Source organism: Notamacropus eugenii, chromosome 5, assembly GCF_028372415.1.
Source record: "Notamacropus eugenii isolate mMacEug1 chromosome 5, mMacEug1.pri_v2, whole genome shotgun sequence".
NCBI classification, from domain to species: Eukaryota; Metazoa; Chordata; class Mammalia; order Diprotodontia; family Macropodidae; genus Notamacropus; species Notamacropus eugenii.
In genome coordinates this window covers 86,434,216-86,450,450 of record NC_092876.1, presented here as the reverse complement: position 1 = coordinate 86,450,450, position 16,235 = coordinate 86,434,216, and the positions used below count along the sequence as shown (strand labels likewise).

The window sequence follows — 16,235 nt, the reverse complement described above, 5'->3', positions numbered from 1 at the left end:
GCAGCATTAATTAGTAGAGCCCCCTGCCACCTCCAAAGTAAGGCCTCCTTCCATTCTCCCCCTTTTCAACATCATCCACTCCTCAGTCAGCTCTTCTCTCTTTTTTTGTTTTAAATTAATTTATTTTTAGTTTTCAACATTCACTTCTACAAGATTTTGAGTTCCAAATTTTTTCCCCATCTCTCCCCTCACCCCACCACAAGACACCATGCATTCTGATTACCCCTTCCCCCAATTTGCCTCCTATCACCCTCCCTGTCTTCTGTTATCCCCTTCCCTTCTATTTTCCTGTAGGGCAAAATAAATTTCCATACTCTAATACTTGTATATATCTTATTTCCCAGTTGCATGTAAAAACAATTTTTAACATTCATTTTTAAAACTTTGAGTTCCATATTCTCTCCCTTACTCCATCCCTACCCACCATTATTAAGAAGGTAAGCAATTTGATGTAGGTTGTACATGTGTTGTCATGCAAAACACTTCCATAATACTTACATTGTGAAAGACTAACTATATTTCCCTCCACCCTATCCTGCCCCCCATTTATTCTATTCTCTCTTTTGATCTTGTCCCACCTCAGGAGTGTTTGCTTCTGATTATCCCTTCCCCCATTTGCCCTCTTTTCTATCATCCCCACTCTCTTATCCCCATCCCCCCAACCCTCCTGTAGGGTTAGATAGATTTCCATACCAAATTGAGTGTATATGTTATTCCTTCAGTAAAATTGGATGGGAGTAAGATCTGGGAATTCTGGAATTTGGCAACAATGTTCCTAGGAGTTTTCCTTTTGAGATCTCTTTAAGGAGGTGATCAGTGGATTTTTTCATTTCTATTTTATCCTCTGGTTCTAGAATATCAGGGAAATATTCCTTCATAATATCTTGAAAGATGAGGTCAAGGTTCTTTTTTCTTTTTTTGATCATGACTTTCAGGTAATCCAAAAATATTTAAATTCTCTTTCCTGGATCTATTTTCCAGGTCAGTTGTTTTTCCAATGAGATATTTCACATTGTCTTCTCCTTTTTTTCATTCTTTTGGTTTTGCTTAATTGTTTCTTGATTTCTCATACAGTCAGCTTCCATTTGCTCTATTCTAATTTTTAAGGAATTATTTTTTCAATGAGCTTTCGGAACTCTTTTCCCATTTTGCTAATTTTTCTTTTTAAGTCATTATTCTCCTCATTGGTTTTTTGGACCTCTTTTGCCATTTAGATCAGTCTATTTTTAAGGTGTTATTTTCTTAAGCATTTTAGGGGTCTTCTTTAGCAAGCTATTGACTCGTTTTTCATGATTTTCTTGTATCACTGTCATTTATCTACCCACTTTTTCTTCTACTTCTCTTACTTGATTTTCAAACTCCTTTCTAAGATCTTTCATGGCCTGAGACTAATTCATATTTTTCTTGGAGGTTTTGGATTTAGGGGATTTGACTTTGTTTTCTTCTTCCTTGTCACCAAAGTAAGATTCTATAGTCTGATTTTTTTTTACTGTTTCCTCATTTTTCCAATCAATAACTTTACATTTTAGCACTTTGTTAAGGTAACTCTCTGCTTCCAGAGTGGAGAAAACACTGTCCCAAGCTTCAGGGGTTTTGCACAGCTGTTTTCAGAGACATTTCTAGGGATCTGTAATTTTTACTTCTTCCAAGGTTGTATGATCAAAGGAAAGGTGTTTCCTCCTCTTCTAGTCTGTGCTCTGGTCTGTGGGTGACCACAAACACTCTTTTCTGCCTTGAAACTATGAGGAGGATTTCCTCTCTACCACCACCACAAGCTCTGCCATGTCATTGCTCCTTCTTGCCCCAGGACCACCACCCAGGACTGTGACCCAGATCCAGGAAAGAGCAAAGTAAGAGGATCCTGCCTCAGCACCAGCAAAGAGATCCATGCAATCTCCCTCTTATCAGTCACTCAATCTCCCCACCATCTGTGAGCAAAATGCTCCAGAAATAGCCACTGCTTCTACTGCCCATTGCCACCATCCTAGGGCTGGAGCTGGAACCAGATCATGCTCCTCTCTCACTCAAGTCCAGACAGACCTTTTCCACTGACATTCTATGTTGTCTTTGATATTTGTGGGTTGAGAAGTCTGGAAACTGTCACAGCTACCAGTGTTTCAGTCCCCTGAGGTCTACTCAGGGTGTTGCTGACTCCAGTTCTGTACTGGTGCAGCCCACACTCCCAGCCCAGTGCAATATTCTTTCTAAAAATGTTTCAAATTTTTCTTTACTATTTCTAGGCTATATGGTTACCTTGGATATATATATATATGTATATCAGGTCACCCAGGGATGTATCCTGAGCTCCTCTGCTCTTTGGAATACATTATTTCATTCCTTCTTCCTTTTTCTAATGAGTGTAGAATAGTCCTGTGTCATGCGAATGTCCTTTGTTTGTATTTGAAACTCTTCCTCCTAATGGCTTACAAAACTTGCCATTGTTTAAGGGAATTGTTCAATTTAACCACTATGTGTCTTACTTTAAAAAAAAAAATTAATGTAATTTTTTTTCTGGAAGTTACCTGTGAATTCTTTTAGTTGAAATTTCATTTTCTATGTTTAGAACTCCTGGCAGTTCTAGTCTACTATTCATTATGGTATTAAGGTTTTCTTCTGGGAAACCTATGATTCTTAGGTTATCTCTGTGCATCCTGTCTTCAAGTTCAGCATGTTTTGTTAGCATAATGAACATATTTTCTTTCAATGTCTTTGCTTTTTGCTTCTTTTCTTCTAGATTGTCCTTCATTTCTGTGTATGTGCATTCCCAATCAAATATTTTCTCCTTTGTTTCTCTGGTGAGGCTTGTCATTGAAGATTCAAGTTTTTCTATTTCCTTCCTACTTTTTGCTATGCAAGACATAATTCTGCTCTTATAATTCTCATTTCTCTTTTAAATTATAGGAATAGCATGTTGTGGTTCCATATGCTCTTCAAGTTCCACAAGGTTCTCTATCTTATCAATTGCTGGATCATTTCCCCTCATTTTTCAGTATTTATTTGCAGATGCCTAAACTCATTTATTAGAACGAGAGGCCATATTTGCTTTTTCTGTTACTATTTTTTCCTTTTTACTTTTATCTGCTTATGTTCAAAGTCTATCAGTTTTTCTTTTCCTGAACTCTTTGGTACTTTTAGTCCTTTTTCTCCCTTATTTTCCTTATCATTTACTTCCTGACTCCCTCCCTTCTGACTGTTGTTCTCTCATCTTTACCTCAGACTCTCTAGAGTTTCTTCAGTGGTTCAATTTGGGTGTCACCTCCTTTGTGCATCCTTTCACTATTTCCCCAGTTGTTAGTGCTTCATCCCTACAAAAGTAATTTTGTATTCACTGTCACTGTTGTATATGCTCCCCAACCTCTGCAGTAGAATAAGTTCCTTGAGATATAAACTGTTTTGGGTTTTGTTCTTGTTCTTTCAGTTCCCAACATTGATTCAGCTATAGGTTCCTGAGCAAGTTACTTGACTTCTCAAGTTCTCTGTTGCCTCATTTGTAAAATGAGAGGACTGAACTGAAAGATTTTCATGCCTATGTAGTCCCTAAGGTCTATATTCAGTTCTAAATCCTATTATACTATTATCTTAAGATGTGTTCTTGTCAACTGTTAAAATATTCCTAGGTTTTTAAGACTGATTTTTCTGTGTTTGAGAAATATCTCTGTTAATAGTTCCAAGGAAATTTGTCTAAGACTGTGACCTTTGATAGCCCTTGAGCAACCTTCCTGGAATTGGGTACAAGGGGTACAAGAGGAATGATGACTGATCCCAGTGACAAGGAGACCTGTCTAGCTAGGGCTGACACAAACTTTCAAGTAAAAATATGACAAACCATAAGCCTGATCTGCGGTGGGAATTAGGAATCTGGAGAATTGTTATCTAGCACCTGGGTCAAAATGTAATCATGATAGCTTGTGTCTGCTTTATGATCTACTTATAAACTTTCCAGATCACTCATGGTGGGAAAAGGGAAAGTTAGGGAAGCTCTCTGCTCCTCAAATGATCCACTATGACAATTTACTAAAGAAGTATATTTTACTCTGATTTGTACATCTCAACACACAGAGAAACATATATACATGCAGACACATACATACACAGAGCCACCCTCCCACATCTCCTACAATGGCTTCTATCACTTACTACATTCCAATTAATCTAATGATTGAAAATAATGGAAGGAAGGAAATGTCCTAAGAAAACCTAGGACACTGTATTCTTGGCATTGTCTGACACTTCACTCTCCCTCACCCTACATATCCAAGACATTCGCAAATCTTGCCCTTTATTCTTATGCAACAGTCCTTGCATCTGACTCCACTTTCTACTCACATCTACCACCTTAGTTGAGGTCTTTATCACCTAACACCTAGTTTATTGCTGTAGCCTCCTACCTGGTTTTCTGGTGTTAAATCTCTCACCACTCCAGTCCATTATCCAGACTATGGTGAAAGGAATCCTCTTTAACTGTAGATCTACTCATGTGACTTCCCTGCTTTGTAGTTCCTATGTCTTACTATTCCTTCTAGAATAACAGATGCCTGTTATTGTCCTACACAACTTAGTCCCAATCTATCTTTCTACCTCAATTCTTCCTCCTGCACTCTGCGACTGAGCCAGATTGTCCTCTCTCTCTATCACTCATTATGTTCCATCTTCCAACTCTATGCCTTTGCACTCACCACCCTTCCAGGTCTACAATATAGGGAAGTGGCTCAGGCCTTTCCTGGTTTTCTAAACTGCTAATGCCCTTTCTTCCTGACTACATGGTATTTAACTACTTTGTGTATGTATACTATGTATACAGGGTATTCCAGAAGTCACAGTGCAGTTTTAGGCTGACGTACAGGCTTAACTTGATATTTATGTCGCATGTACTTTATACGTACTTGTTGTCTAGGGATTATTTCATTCTTTGTACTTGTATCCCCAGTGCTAAGAATGATATTTGACACACAGTGGGCACTTAATAAATAAAATACTTATTGACTGACCGATAAATCTTGTGACCCAAAAAGGACGTCCTTGTTACAACATCTAAATGTTTAGATGGAAACAGTATATAGATCCAGACATCAAATGAGAGATGTTCTATCTCTCTCCCTCATCACTTAGAGGAGTCACATCCTCCCAATTCTCCCATGGGATCACAACCAGGCACATTTTCACCAAGTCCTGGGAGATTTCTAATCCATTTAATATGAAGAGACCAGATTGTAGTAGAAAGTTCTAGAAAAGAGATTTTTTTTAATGGAAGACTCCATCCAAATGCAGATCAAAGCATGCTATTTTCACTGTCTGGGTATTTTTTGTAGTTTTTCCCTTTGGTTTTGTTTCTTTTTTTGCAATATGAATAATGTGGAAATATGTTTAACATGACTGTACATGTATTACCTGTATCGCATTGCTTGCTGTCTTGGGGAGGAGGGACGGGAAAGGAGGAAGAAAAATTTGGAATGTTGAAAACTATCTTTACATGTAATTGGAAAGAAATACTATTTTAAAAAATGGAAGGTTCCAAGGTCTTGAAAGACAAGAACATGAAAGATTTAGAGGGGAAGAAAGAAAATACGGTGCAAAAGAGTCCTTGCTGACAATTTTTCACATTATTTCATAGCATTATAGCAAAAATTGGTGCTGCAGAAAATAGTATTTTGGCAGCCTCGGGTCAGGGGTGAGTAGAGTGTATTAAGGGAAATAAACAGCTCTGACAAGGTTTGTGACAACACTTCTAAACAGGATCTAATAAATGAACTCACTTTTAGTTAATGTGTCAAGGGGCTCAGGTGATGTCAAGAGTGCCCTTTTGTGGAGCTCTACGTAGTTTAGCACTGATATGTCCTCTCTCTAGTGTATGTATTAATTTTGTCTTCCTGACTACATTGTAAGTTACTTGGAGGTACCAACTATATCTCCCACAGTGCCTTGTACACGGTTAAGGATATTCTGGTACTCAGTAAATATGGAAAAAACTTACAAAAACAAATATGCAATAGGATATTCTGTCATCACAAGTCCTTTGTTCTCACCTTGGCACAGAGGAATGGCCTCATTCCACATGTAGTAGCCCTGGGGGTGCCAGGAGCATATTGCCTTGCTGTGTCCAACCAGGCGGTAGCCAGCATTGCAGCCAAAGTGGATTAACCCCCCAGGATGGGTGCTAGGTTGGCCAAGAATAGAGCCATGGACTGGAGGACTTGGAACACTGCAGTAAGGAGCTGAAGAAAGAGACAAAAAAGAAGGGGCCTTTGAGATATAGATAAAGCTTCAGAAGACTCATGGCAACCCAGGAGAAAGGAATGCCTCTCATCATCAGGTACAGTGAAAGAATCAGTCAGTTTAGTTAAATGAACTAATGGGTCAATTCAATCCAAACATTGAAGCTAGTTATGCTGACATAGCCACAGTTATACTCAGAAACAAATTAATTCAGTTCCCAAACAGCCCAGGGCAAATAGCAATTTAAATAGGTTAGCTGCAAAGTTATTTTTTTGGTGAACTCTGAATTCTTATTTGCAATGGGTCGAAGGAAGGAGGTAAGGAGAACTAGAATGTGTGAAATCCCCAGAAAATTAATAATCTCACTTGAGTCAATAGCTATTGTTTTTTTTTTCATCAGAATTTTTCCCAAATATATTCATGATGAGTTTGTGGCCCCTGCTTAGGAGTCATGACCAAAGGGCAAAACATTACATGCTGTCTTCTACCTCCTCCTTCCCTCTTCTCTTGGCCCTTGTCCAAGTCACCTCAACAAAGCCCGAATCAGGATGGATTAGGAGAGATGTACGGGTAATATATGATGGACTGTGATGTGGAAGAGGAGTGACACTTGTTCTGCTTGGTGCCAGAGGGAAGCTACAGAAAGGCAGAGCTATGCCTAACAAAGGAAAAACAAAGTCAGAGCTCTCTAAAATTGGAATGTGCTCCATTTGTAGGTACTGAGCTCCCATATTGCAGGAGGTTTGGGGGCAGAGACTAGATGATTTGGCAGTACAGGGAATTCATTATTCAGGTAAGGGTGCATAAAATATTCCCTGAAGTCTCTTCCACCTCTGAGACTAAATGTTTCTTGGTGGTAATATCGACTGTTCTCCCCAGTTTTCTGGCCCCGCCTGATGGTAACTCTATTTCCTATATCACTTATAAATAAGAATTACAAAACTGAGGAACTGGAGGAGACTTGAGATGCTAGTTAGTCAAATTCGTACCTGAAAAGAATCTCCCATACAACATCCCAAACGCACTTAAGACACATATTTAAAAACATAACTATTAGTTTTAACACATGCATGAATGTGCCCATCAATTTTTTGTGTTGCTTTTATTAGTTAAGTAATAATTAGCTCAGTCCCTGCTAAATGGGTTCACTATGTGACATGTAGCAATTGTCTGCTTGGCATTAGTGCTAAGAGATAAAAAATGTGAAGTTATTCTTTGAGAAGATCAGTGAAGCCCTATGCTTGTGTGTGTATGTGTGTATGTATGTGTATGTTTGCCCCAGGATCAGGAATTCACTGCTACAAAATTGTCAAGTTGTCTCTCTTTGATGGAAGATCTCTCAAGTCTGGAGAGGGATAAGGGGAAGAGAAAAATGAACCAGCAAAGTATAGTAGAAAGTAGAAAGGCTGATGGACTAGGAATCAGGAAGACTTGGGTTTACATTTGCCTTCTTAAGAGTTAGTCACTGTGTGGCCAAAGGCTTAATATCTTTGTGCCTTAGTTTCTACACGAACAAATTGGGACTAATGACAGCACCTATCTCTTAATGTTGTGAGGCTCATGTAAGGTAATATATGTAAAGTGCTACATAGATACTGGCTATTTTTTCCCCTCAGGTATGTATGAGATCTTCCCTCTCCTAGACTGACCTTTTCTATACCTAGGTTACTTTTACCTCACACTCATATTTAAGCATTTCTAAAAGACAGGCTGGCCTTAGAAATATTAATATTGAGAACTGGGAAGCCCCCCCTACCCTCCTGCCCTAAAGTATCTCTCCTACATCTAGTTTTTAAGCCTGAAATGAAACTTACAGAAAGTAATTTCATTTATGTTTTAAAATTCATATACTTTATGGAAAAAGTACCTTTAAGTATTATCAGATAATTCTTAAAAATTATCAATGTATTTTTCTAAATAAAGTACTATGGATATGAGACACCAAAAGAAAATAGGGTAGGAAAGGAGATCTGTGAACAGGGGATATGGGGTATTAGAACAGAGGAGACTAGTATCAGAGCATCAGTGCTAAAGTCACATTTCACAAAGAAAAGGTTGAAGATAAGGATGATCCATTTATCACAGAGGGACTTCCTCACCATTCTAGATATATAATGAGAGAAAGGAGAGTTCAAGGGGAAAATACAAAGGGTTAATTTCTTGGTCTGGGCTCTTTACTCCTATACTTACCAGCATAGCGAATCTTAAAGCCCTTCCGATTGTAGGCATGGTCAGAGGACCAACGCAGGTACACACTGTTTCCTGAGCTGGTGACAGTTAAAGGTGCTGAATAATTGCCACTCAAGGCTATCAACAGTGGACTCTGACCTGAGGGACCTGAGGGTGAGAGGGAGACATGTGCATAGTAAGGTTGGCAGGAGGCATAATGAAGGCATCTTGGCTAAGGGGGTGAACTGTCAGAAAGGACTGACCATTTCTTAGCCCCATTCAATGAACTTTGCTAGCCTCTCTAGCTCTCCTTTGTGGCCAACTACCTTTAGGTTCCTCCTTTAACAAAGGAGGTTTGGGATTTTGACCTAAGGCAGTCTATAATAAAAAGAGACCTTTGAGTTAGGGAACCTTGGATTTTGTTTTACATCAACTTGCTGGTGGCCTTGGACAAGTCATTGTTCCACTCTGGGCTTTATTTCTACCACACAAAAGACTTGCCTTTCTTACCTTTCAAGGCTATTGCAAGGATCAGCTAAAATCAGCAATGTGAAGTGCTTGGAAAAGTACAAAACTTAATGAAGTTTATTATATAAATTGCTAAATAAATGTGAAGGAGTATAATTATTGTCACCATATAACACCTGGTCCAAATCATTGTTCAATATTACCATTCATCTTTGTGTCATATATGTGTCTCTTCCTCAACTTGTCAGCCTCCTAAGAGTGAGAGTTTGTGTCTCTTGGGAAGATACTTTTTATACCATAGAAATATGAGCTACCATAATTATTAATAGCAATAATGGGTTGTTTCGAAAATGTATTGCCGTAGTCAAAGAATTTATCACGTGGTGGCCATCCTACTGGTGATGAACCTCTCTATACTTAGGAAACTGGTCCTCAGTTCAGAGATCAGTCTGTGACTGAGGCTGTAAAAAGGCAATAAAAAGATGCATGATGGGTTCATGTAGGCTTCAACATATTCCATAACATGGTACGTGTGCATTAAGTGGCATAAGAGGCATCATCAAGTTAATGTATGATTGAAAAAGAGACAGGTCAGTGATACGGTGAGCTCTAGGAGGAGAAGGAAAGCCCAAGTCTTGCAACGTATTGGTCCACACAAAATTTTAAAAGGAAGGACTCCAGGATATTGATTAGAAGCTCTCTGGAAAATATACAGAGGAAAATGGCACAGCTCAGGATAAGAAACTATATAAATAAGTTATGATCTTCATCAAGCAAGGAGTGCCCATATTTGTGAGATCAGAGATCCACTGAAGAAAGAGGAAGATGATTGGAATATTCTTCTCATTCCAAAATCTCAAAATCTTTTAAGACACCTGGTCCTCAAATGAGGCACTGATTCACTTGGATAAGATACATGGCTTTACTGGGACACGCACCTCAGGGAAAAACTTGCTTTCACAGGGCAATCAGAGAGATAGAGCTGCCTGGAAGGGTACTCTTCTTCTTCCCAACTGTCCCTGAAAATTCTCTGACCACTTCTCACTTGTCAAGTATATGAAAACATCTCAAGAAGATGAGATGATAATCTCTGCTGCCCATGATGAGCTGGAATAAGATACTTAGTGAGCTCTGGTCCTCCCTGTCAGCCTTGGATGCCTATCACCTCCCTTTGTCCCAAGCCCTTAGATATCTGACAGTCACTTACCATCAAAAATCTCAAACTCATCATACTGTTTCTCACTGAGGAAGTACTCCACTGTGAGAGAGACATTGTAGCCAGACTCTACTCTCACCACCCAGGAACAGGTCTGGAACTGAGGGTAGCTTCCTGGGTAGCTCTGACTAAGAATCACCCCAGTAGAGTCTGTCAAGAGTTCATCCATTGGGCAGCGCACTTGGAGAAAGAAAAACAAGACTATTGATAGCAATGCATGAATGAACTGTGAACCCTTAGTATAGTCCCCAAGGAATTAAAACAAGGGTAGGAGCTGGAGGGAGGAGATGGGTATAAGAAGCTCCCACAAGGCTTATGGTCTCACCATAGACCACAATACTCACTTTAGCATGTGCAATTAGTTTCCCCAAACTCATTATTTTCAGTATTTCATTATTATCAATAAGGTTCTCCAAATATTAGCTTTAATATGGACTTTTCCCATGGCCACAAAGTGGATCACACATGTAGGCCTATACAGGCATGTGCCCAAGGATGTAATGGGTCTTACTGCCTGACGTGATGTTTGTTATCTACAGAAGTGGGAGAAATTTCCTCCACCAATAAAATCACGCATGAATAGAATTTTAGAATTGGAAGGGCTCTCAAGAGGGCATCTAGTCTAACGCATACATGAACAAAGATCCCCTTTGCAGTACTGACAAGTGGCCATTCAGCCTTTGCTTAAAGTTCTCAAGCAAATGGGAATGCATTTTCCGCTGGGAAGCCCTGTCACAGTAGTGAAGTGTGAAGTAAGGGCCTGCCTCAGGGCTATGCTTATTAAACAGTTCTTGCATCACAAAGTTTCATCCACAGCCCTTGATTATCTCTGCTAATGGTGAAAAGTAGAACTACAGATTATTTACAATAGTTGCTAATTTAGAAGAACCTGCTTTGTGCCTTTGGAATGCACTGCATAATTGCTGATAGCTGATTTCCTTTCCTAATGACATCCTGAGAGAAGGCTTATGAGATGTGGGTTAGCATAGGAAAACCAGCCTACGATTAAAAATCGATCCCCCATAATCCACTAACAGCATCAACAAATACCTAAAAGTTATCTACATTTCAGTTGCTCCTGGTCATTGACCTTATCAATGTACAGCATCCATGCAAAAATATGGAGCCTGACCCTCTTTGAGCCCTCACTCAGAGTGCCGTGACTATAGAGACTACAGACTTGAACTTATACTTTGATCCACTATGGACACTATCTGTGGAAGGAAGTATACTCTTCAGTTTTGAGGAGGTACAAGCAGCAAATGTAAATTGAGTAAAAGAAAACTTAGTGAAGTCGTGCATGGTTGATTCACAATGAGTTATGAGAAGTTAGGGAGGTTTGGGGGACAACTCTTTTTGCACTAGGTGCCACTTTCAAGAGAAAGTGATGACACAGTCATTGTCGTGGCACTCACTGTTCTTGATGACAGGTAACAATCAGTTTCTTTCTATCAGACTCAGTCCTCAAGAAAAAAGAATTACATTTAAAGCTATGCCAAAATCAGTCAGCATATTCTGAAATTCTCTGGAGGGGAAGGCTGAGGTTGCTTTGGGCCACACTCCTTTAAATTTTGGAGGTTATAATCACACCTGTCCACTCACCTATGTGAATTTAAGCTAAGCATTCATCAATTATGAGTTTCTCTCCCTCTCTTGCTCCCATGGAATCTAAAGAAAAGGCAGGATAATCAGTTGTCTCCATAGGCTTTTAGTTCATTGGTACTAGCAGTCACGGTTACTTGGTGAAATATATCTAACTCTCACAAACAAGTAATTATGTAGTGACAGGGGTGATTGTCTAATGGCTAATGTCTAAAACCCTATACTGAATAGACAGGGGTTTGAATTCTAAAGTCTTTACTGAGAAGTTCCGAACAAAAGCTCCTCATTCAGATTAAACCTGCAAGGCTACCTCAGCATCACCTCCTCTCAATTTTCTAAATTCATGTCATGGAGATTTCCCAGATAGGAATCTGGAGAATGGAATAATTCTTGGTAGCTACCTTCACAGGTTGGAGGAGGTCCTTCAAACTGAAGGTGAGCTCCAAGTTTGCATGTCAGGATTTCACTTCCCACCAGGGAAAATCCAGGAAGGCACCGGTATCTCACAATGTCCCCTGAGAAAGAGAAAACAAGGCTTTCCTAGAGACAAAGCCAGCAAATTCATTACAGTTAATGTAGCACAGACTCTCACAAGTGAAAGTGACCCAAACAGGATGCCCTGTTACAACATCCCTCCCAAGTCTCTACTTCAACACCTCCAAAGGAAGGAGAATCTATTCCCTCTTGAGTTAACCTATTTTACTTTGAGACAGCTGGAATTCTCAGAAAAAATTTTCCTTTTGACAAATTTAAATCTGCCTCTGTGCACCTTTGTTCCACTGCTTCTAGTTTTGTCTTCTGTGGCCAATAGAAAGCGCATCATTCCCGTTATACATACCAGCATGTCAAGTACTTGAAGATATATACCATCTTCTCTCCCTTCCCAAATCTTTTATTCTCCAGTATAAACATTCTCATTCCTTCAATTAATCATTATATAACCTGTTTTCTAATTCTTTGATTCTCCTGGTCATCCTCCTCTAAACATACCCCAGCTTCCTGATGTCTTTTCTAAAATTGTGACATTTAGAAGTGAACCTAACATTCCAGACAGGATCTGACAAGAGTGAAGCTCCCCCCTCCCTTGTTTTGAACCCTATTTCCTATTAATACCATCAGAGATAGCATGGATTTTATGACTCCACGTCATTCTGCTGACTCATATTAAGCCCATAATAAAATAAAACTCCAAGATGTTTTCCAGCGTAAATAATTGTCTTGCTACATCTTCCCAAACTTATATAGTTGATAATCTGTTCCCAAGTATAGGACTTGACATTTATACCTATCAAATTTCATCTTATTAGTTTTGGCTCATCTTTCTCTACTGTCATGGTTATTTTCTATCCTGATGGTGTCATCCAATGTGTTACTTGTCCCTTCTAGCTTTGTGTCACCTGGATCAAATATAAATTCCATTGCTTGACATTTAAAGTCCTTCCCTCCCTGTCTCTAACCTACCTTTCCAGACTAGTTGCACATTATTCCCTCGTATGAACACTATAGTTCATCTAAACTGGCTTTACTGTTTCTCACATATGACTTTCTATTTTCTATCTCTGTGACTTGACATTCATTGGCTGTCTTGCTTGTGTGGGAAGCAAGTGAGATGGGAAGTGAGCCTCACATCCTCTCTTAGAATCCCTAATTTCCTTCAAGGCTCAGTTGAAGCACCACCTATTGACATGAAGTCTTTCCTGATCCTCCAAACTTTCAATGCCTATACATGCCCCCACCCCCATCAAGTAAAACAAAACAAGACAAAAATCACCTTTATCTATGTATATAGGCTATCTTCCCTGACTAGGCAGTAAGTTGCTTAATAGAAAGGCCTCCTTTGCCCATCTTTGAATCTTTAGCACCTATCACATACCAAGCACTTAATAAATGCTTGCTGAGTGAGCTAAAAATTTTAAATACTTTATGTACTCCTTCATGCAAGTAATTGATAAAAATATTGAACAGTATAGGGCAAAGGTCAGATGTGTATAACACTACACTAGAGATTTCCCTCCAAACCAACATTGATCCATTCATAGCTACTCTTTTTTCAACTATTCAACCTCAAATCTACCTTTCCACTGCGTCCTAAAGGATAGCATAAAAGATTTGTGAAGTGTACTGTGGCAAATGCATACATAGCAGGGACTGGTAAATCTGTGCTAAATCATATGTTTGTACAGCCTGTGAGTTAAGGATGGTTTTTACAGTATTGTTAAAGTTTTATTTTTTTTAAATAAAGTTTTATTTTATTAAAAATGTAAAAACCATTCTTAGCTCTGTAGGCCCACTCAAAAACAGATGGTGGGCTGGATTTAGCCCCTCTACCATAATTTGTGGTACCTTGATATATAGCATTTCTTTACAAGGTAAAAAGAAAATGAAATTAGTTCAGTATGACTTGTTCATAATGAAACTTTACTTCACTCTGTCATGCCTGGAATACTGAAATGGCTTCCTAATTGGTTGCTCTGCCTCAAATCTTTCCCCACTCCAATCCATCCTTAATACAAGTGATTTTCCTAAAATGCAGGCCTGACAATGTCATTTCTTTACTCAAAAAATTTCAGTGCCTCCTTATTCCATCTTGTATCAAACATAAACTCATCTGCTTGGTATTTAAAGTCCTTTATAACTTGGACTCAACCTACCCTTCCAGTCTTATTACACATTAACACTTTTCATACAAACTTCAGTACAGTCAAATTGGTCTTTTAATATTCCTTATATGTAGAACTTTATTTCCTGTCTCTGAATTTCCTCTGGTTGTCTCCCATGCCTAGAGTGTACTCTCACCTTAACTCTGCCTCTCTTAATCTCCAGCTTCTTTGACAGCTTAGTTCAAGGACCACCTTCTACATAAAAGTTTTCCTAATTCCCTTAGCTACTACTACTGTTCCTGAAATATACATATATGTGGGTATGGGGATGTGGGTGTGAATACACACCTACACCCATGTTGTGTCCTCTTGCTAAACTAAAAACTCCCATTCCTTATTCCTATTCCCCTCAATCCATTCCCCCCACCCGTGCCCATGTTCCATTCTAAAGCTACCCACCTTCTATTGTGCTCTCTGGAATATCTGTTCCATACTGTTCCATAGGCAACAAACTTGCTTTCATCTTAACATCTTTTCTTTTCCCATTTCTTCCATCTTCTGGCTCTCACCGTGACCTGGCTCCCTCCTAATGACACAACCTCCCTTGCCTCCCTTTCTAGCACTAGTCACTTAACCTCTGTTTGCCTTTTAAAAAAAAAAATATTTTATAGAAAATATTTCACTCAATACTACTTACTGATCAAGGAGGGGGAGTAGTAATATTCCTTCAGGTTCTTCCTCACCTACTATCACTTATTAACTTCTCCTTTGAGGTTCATTCAATCCACATCTACCACCTAATTGTAGCTGTGTATAACAAAACCCCAGGATATGCCCTTTTTTCCCCTCAATGAGTTTAGTGAGTAGCTCACAGTTTTTCCTCCTCAACTTCTGTCTTCATACTTCAACATACATATTGGTACTCTTTTAAAAATACTAATTTCACAGTTCCTCAACTTTCTCATTTCCAACGAGCTACTTCTCTATCCCACCTAAACTAAACACATATATCTTGCCATTATCCATGGCATCCACAAACAAACCAAAACTTCCATGTTTTTGAATTTTGAAAGTTCCTTATCTCATCACACTGCATTGTCATTTTATCCCTCCCACTACCTTGTAACGCCAAACTCTGTCCTTTGTCCAAACAGAGATCTCCAAACTCCTGACCCATCAATTATCTTTCAGACCATTACCCCAACACCAACTGCACTCCTCTCTCTTCCATTCTTGACCCACAATCCAATTTTACATTCTCTTTTCTCTTACATCTGATCTTGCTCTACCAGGCCTCAGCTTTGGATTACTACCACCATCACATGTGATGTTAAATGAAAACTAGAGAAAATTACAAAGCCATGCTGACTGGGTCCACAACACGTTTATGTTACATAACCTCAACTGGCATCTCACTGCTGCTAGGCAATCCTTCTATAATTACCTTATCAACTCACATTGGAGGCAGCTAGGTGGCACAGTGGATAGAGCACTGGGCTTAAAGTAGGGAAGGTTTGAGTTCAAATCAAGCCTCAGAGAATTACTATGTATGTGACTCTGGGCAAGCCATTTAACCTCAGTTAACCTCAGTTTTCTCATCTATAAAATGGGGATAATAATAGCACCTGCCTTCCAGGGTTGTAAGTATTGTTGTGAGGATTAAAATGAAATTATATTTGTAAAGTGCTTAGCTTAATGCTAGGCACACAGTAAGTCCTATAAAACTTTTAGCTATTATAATAATAATAATAATAATATACACAATAAATCTTTTAAACCTTTTCATCCTCACTCAAATTTTCCATAGATCCTCCCGCCCCAGCCCTCTCAGGTGAGAAACTTGCCTCATAATTTACTGAGAAAGTTGAGGTCATTCCCCAAAGCTCCTTTTTCTCCCCTCCTCACCTCACATCAGCCAGATATCTTCTGCTGCTCTGTTCTCCTTCACCCTTGTCTCACATGCTGAG

At 39.1% G+C, this 16,235-nt stretch overlaps 1 protein-coding gene across 2 annotated transcripts in view; it reads right to left on the bottom strand.

Annotated features, from left to right (window-relative positions):
- CSMD2 (CUB and Sushi multiple domains 2) overlaps positions 1 to 16,235 on the bottom strand; it is a 1,007,626-nt gene that overhangs the window by 69,008 nt on the left and 922,383 nt on the right. For both annotated transcript variants that reach the window (XM_072610105.1, XM_072610106.1), the window contains 4 exons: positions 12,070 to 12,183; positions 10,058 to 10,246; positions 8,404 to 8,550; positions 6,024 to 6,212 (listed from right to left, as the gene is read on the bottom strand). In XM_072610105.1, coding sequence (XP_072466206.1) covers positions 6,024 to 6,212; positions 8,404 to 8,550; positions 10,058 to 10,246; positions 12,070 to 12,183 — 639 coding nt within the window. The remainder of the gene's footprint in view (positions 1 to 6,023; positions 6,213 to 8,403; positions 8,551 to 10,057; positions 10,247 to 12,069; positions 12,184 to 16,235) is intronic.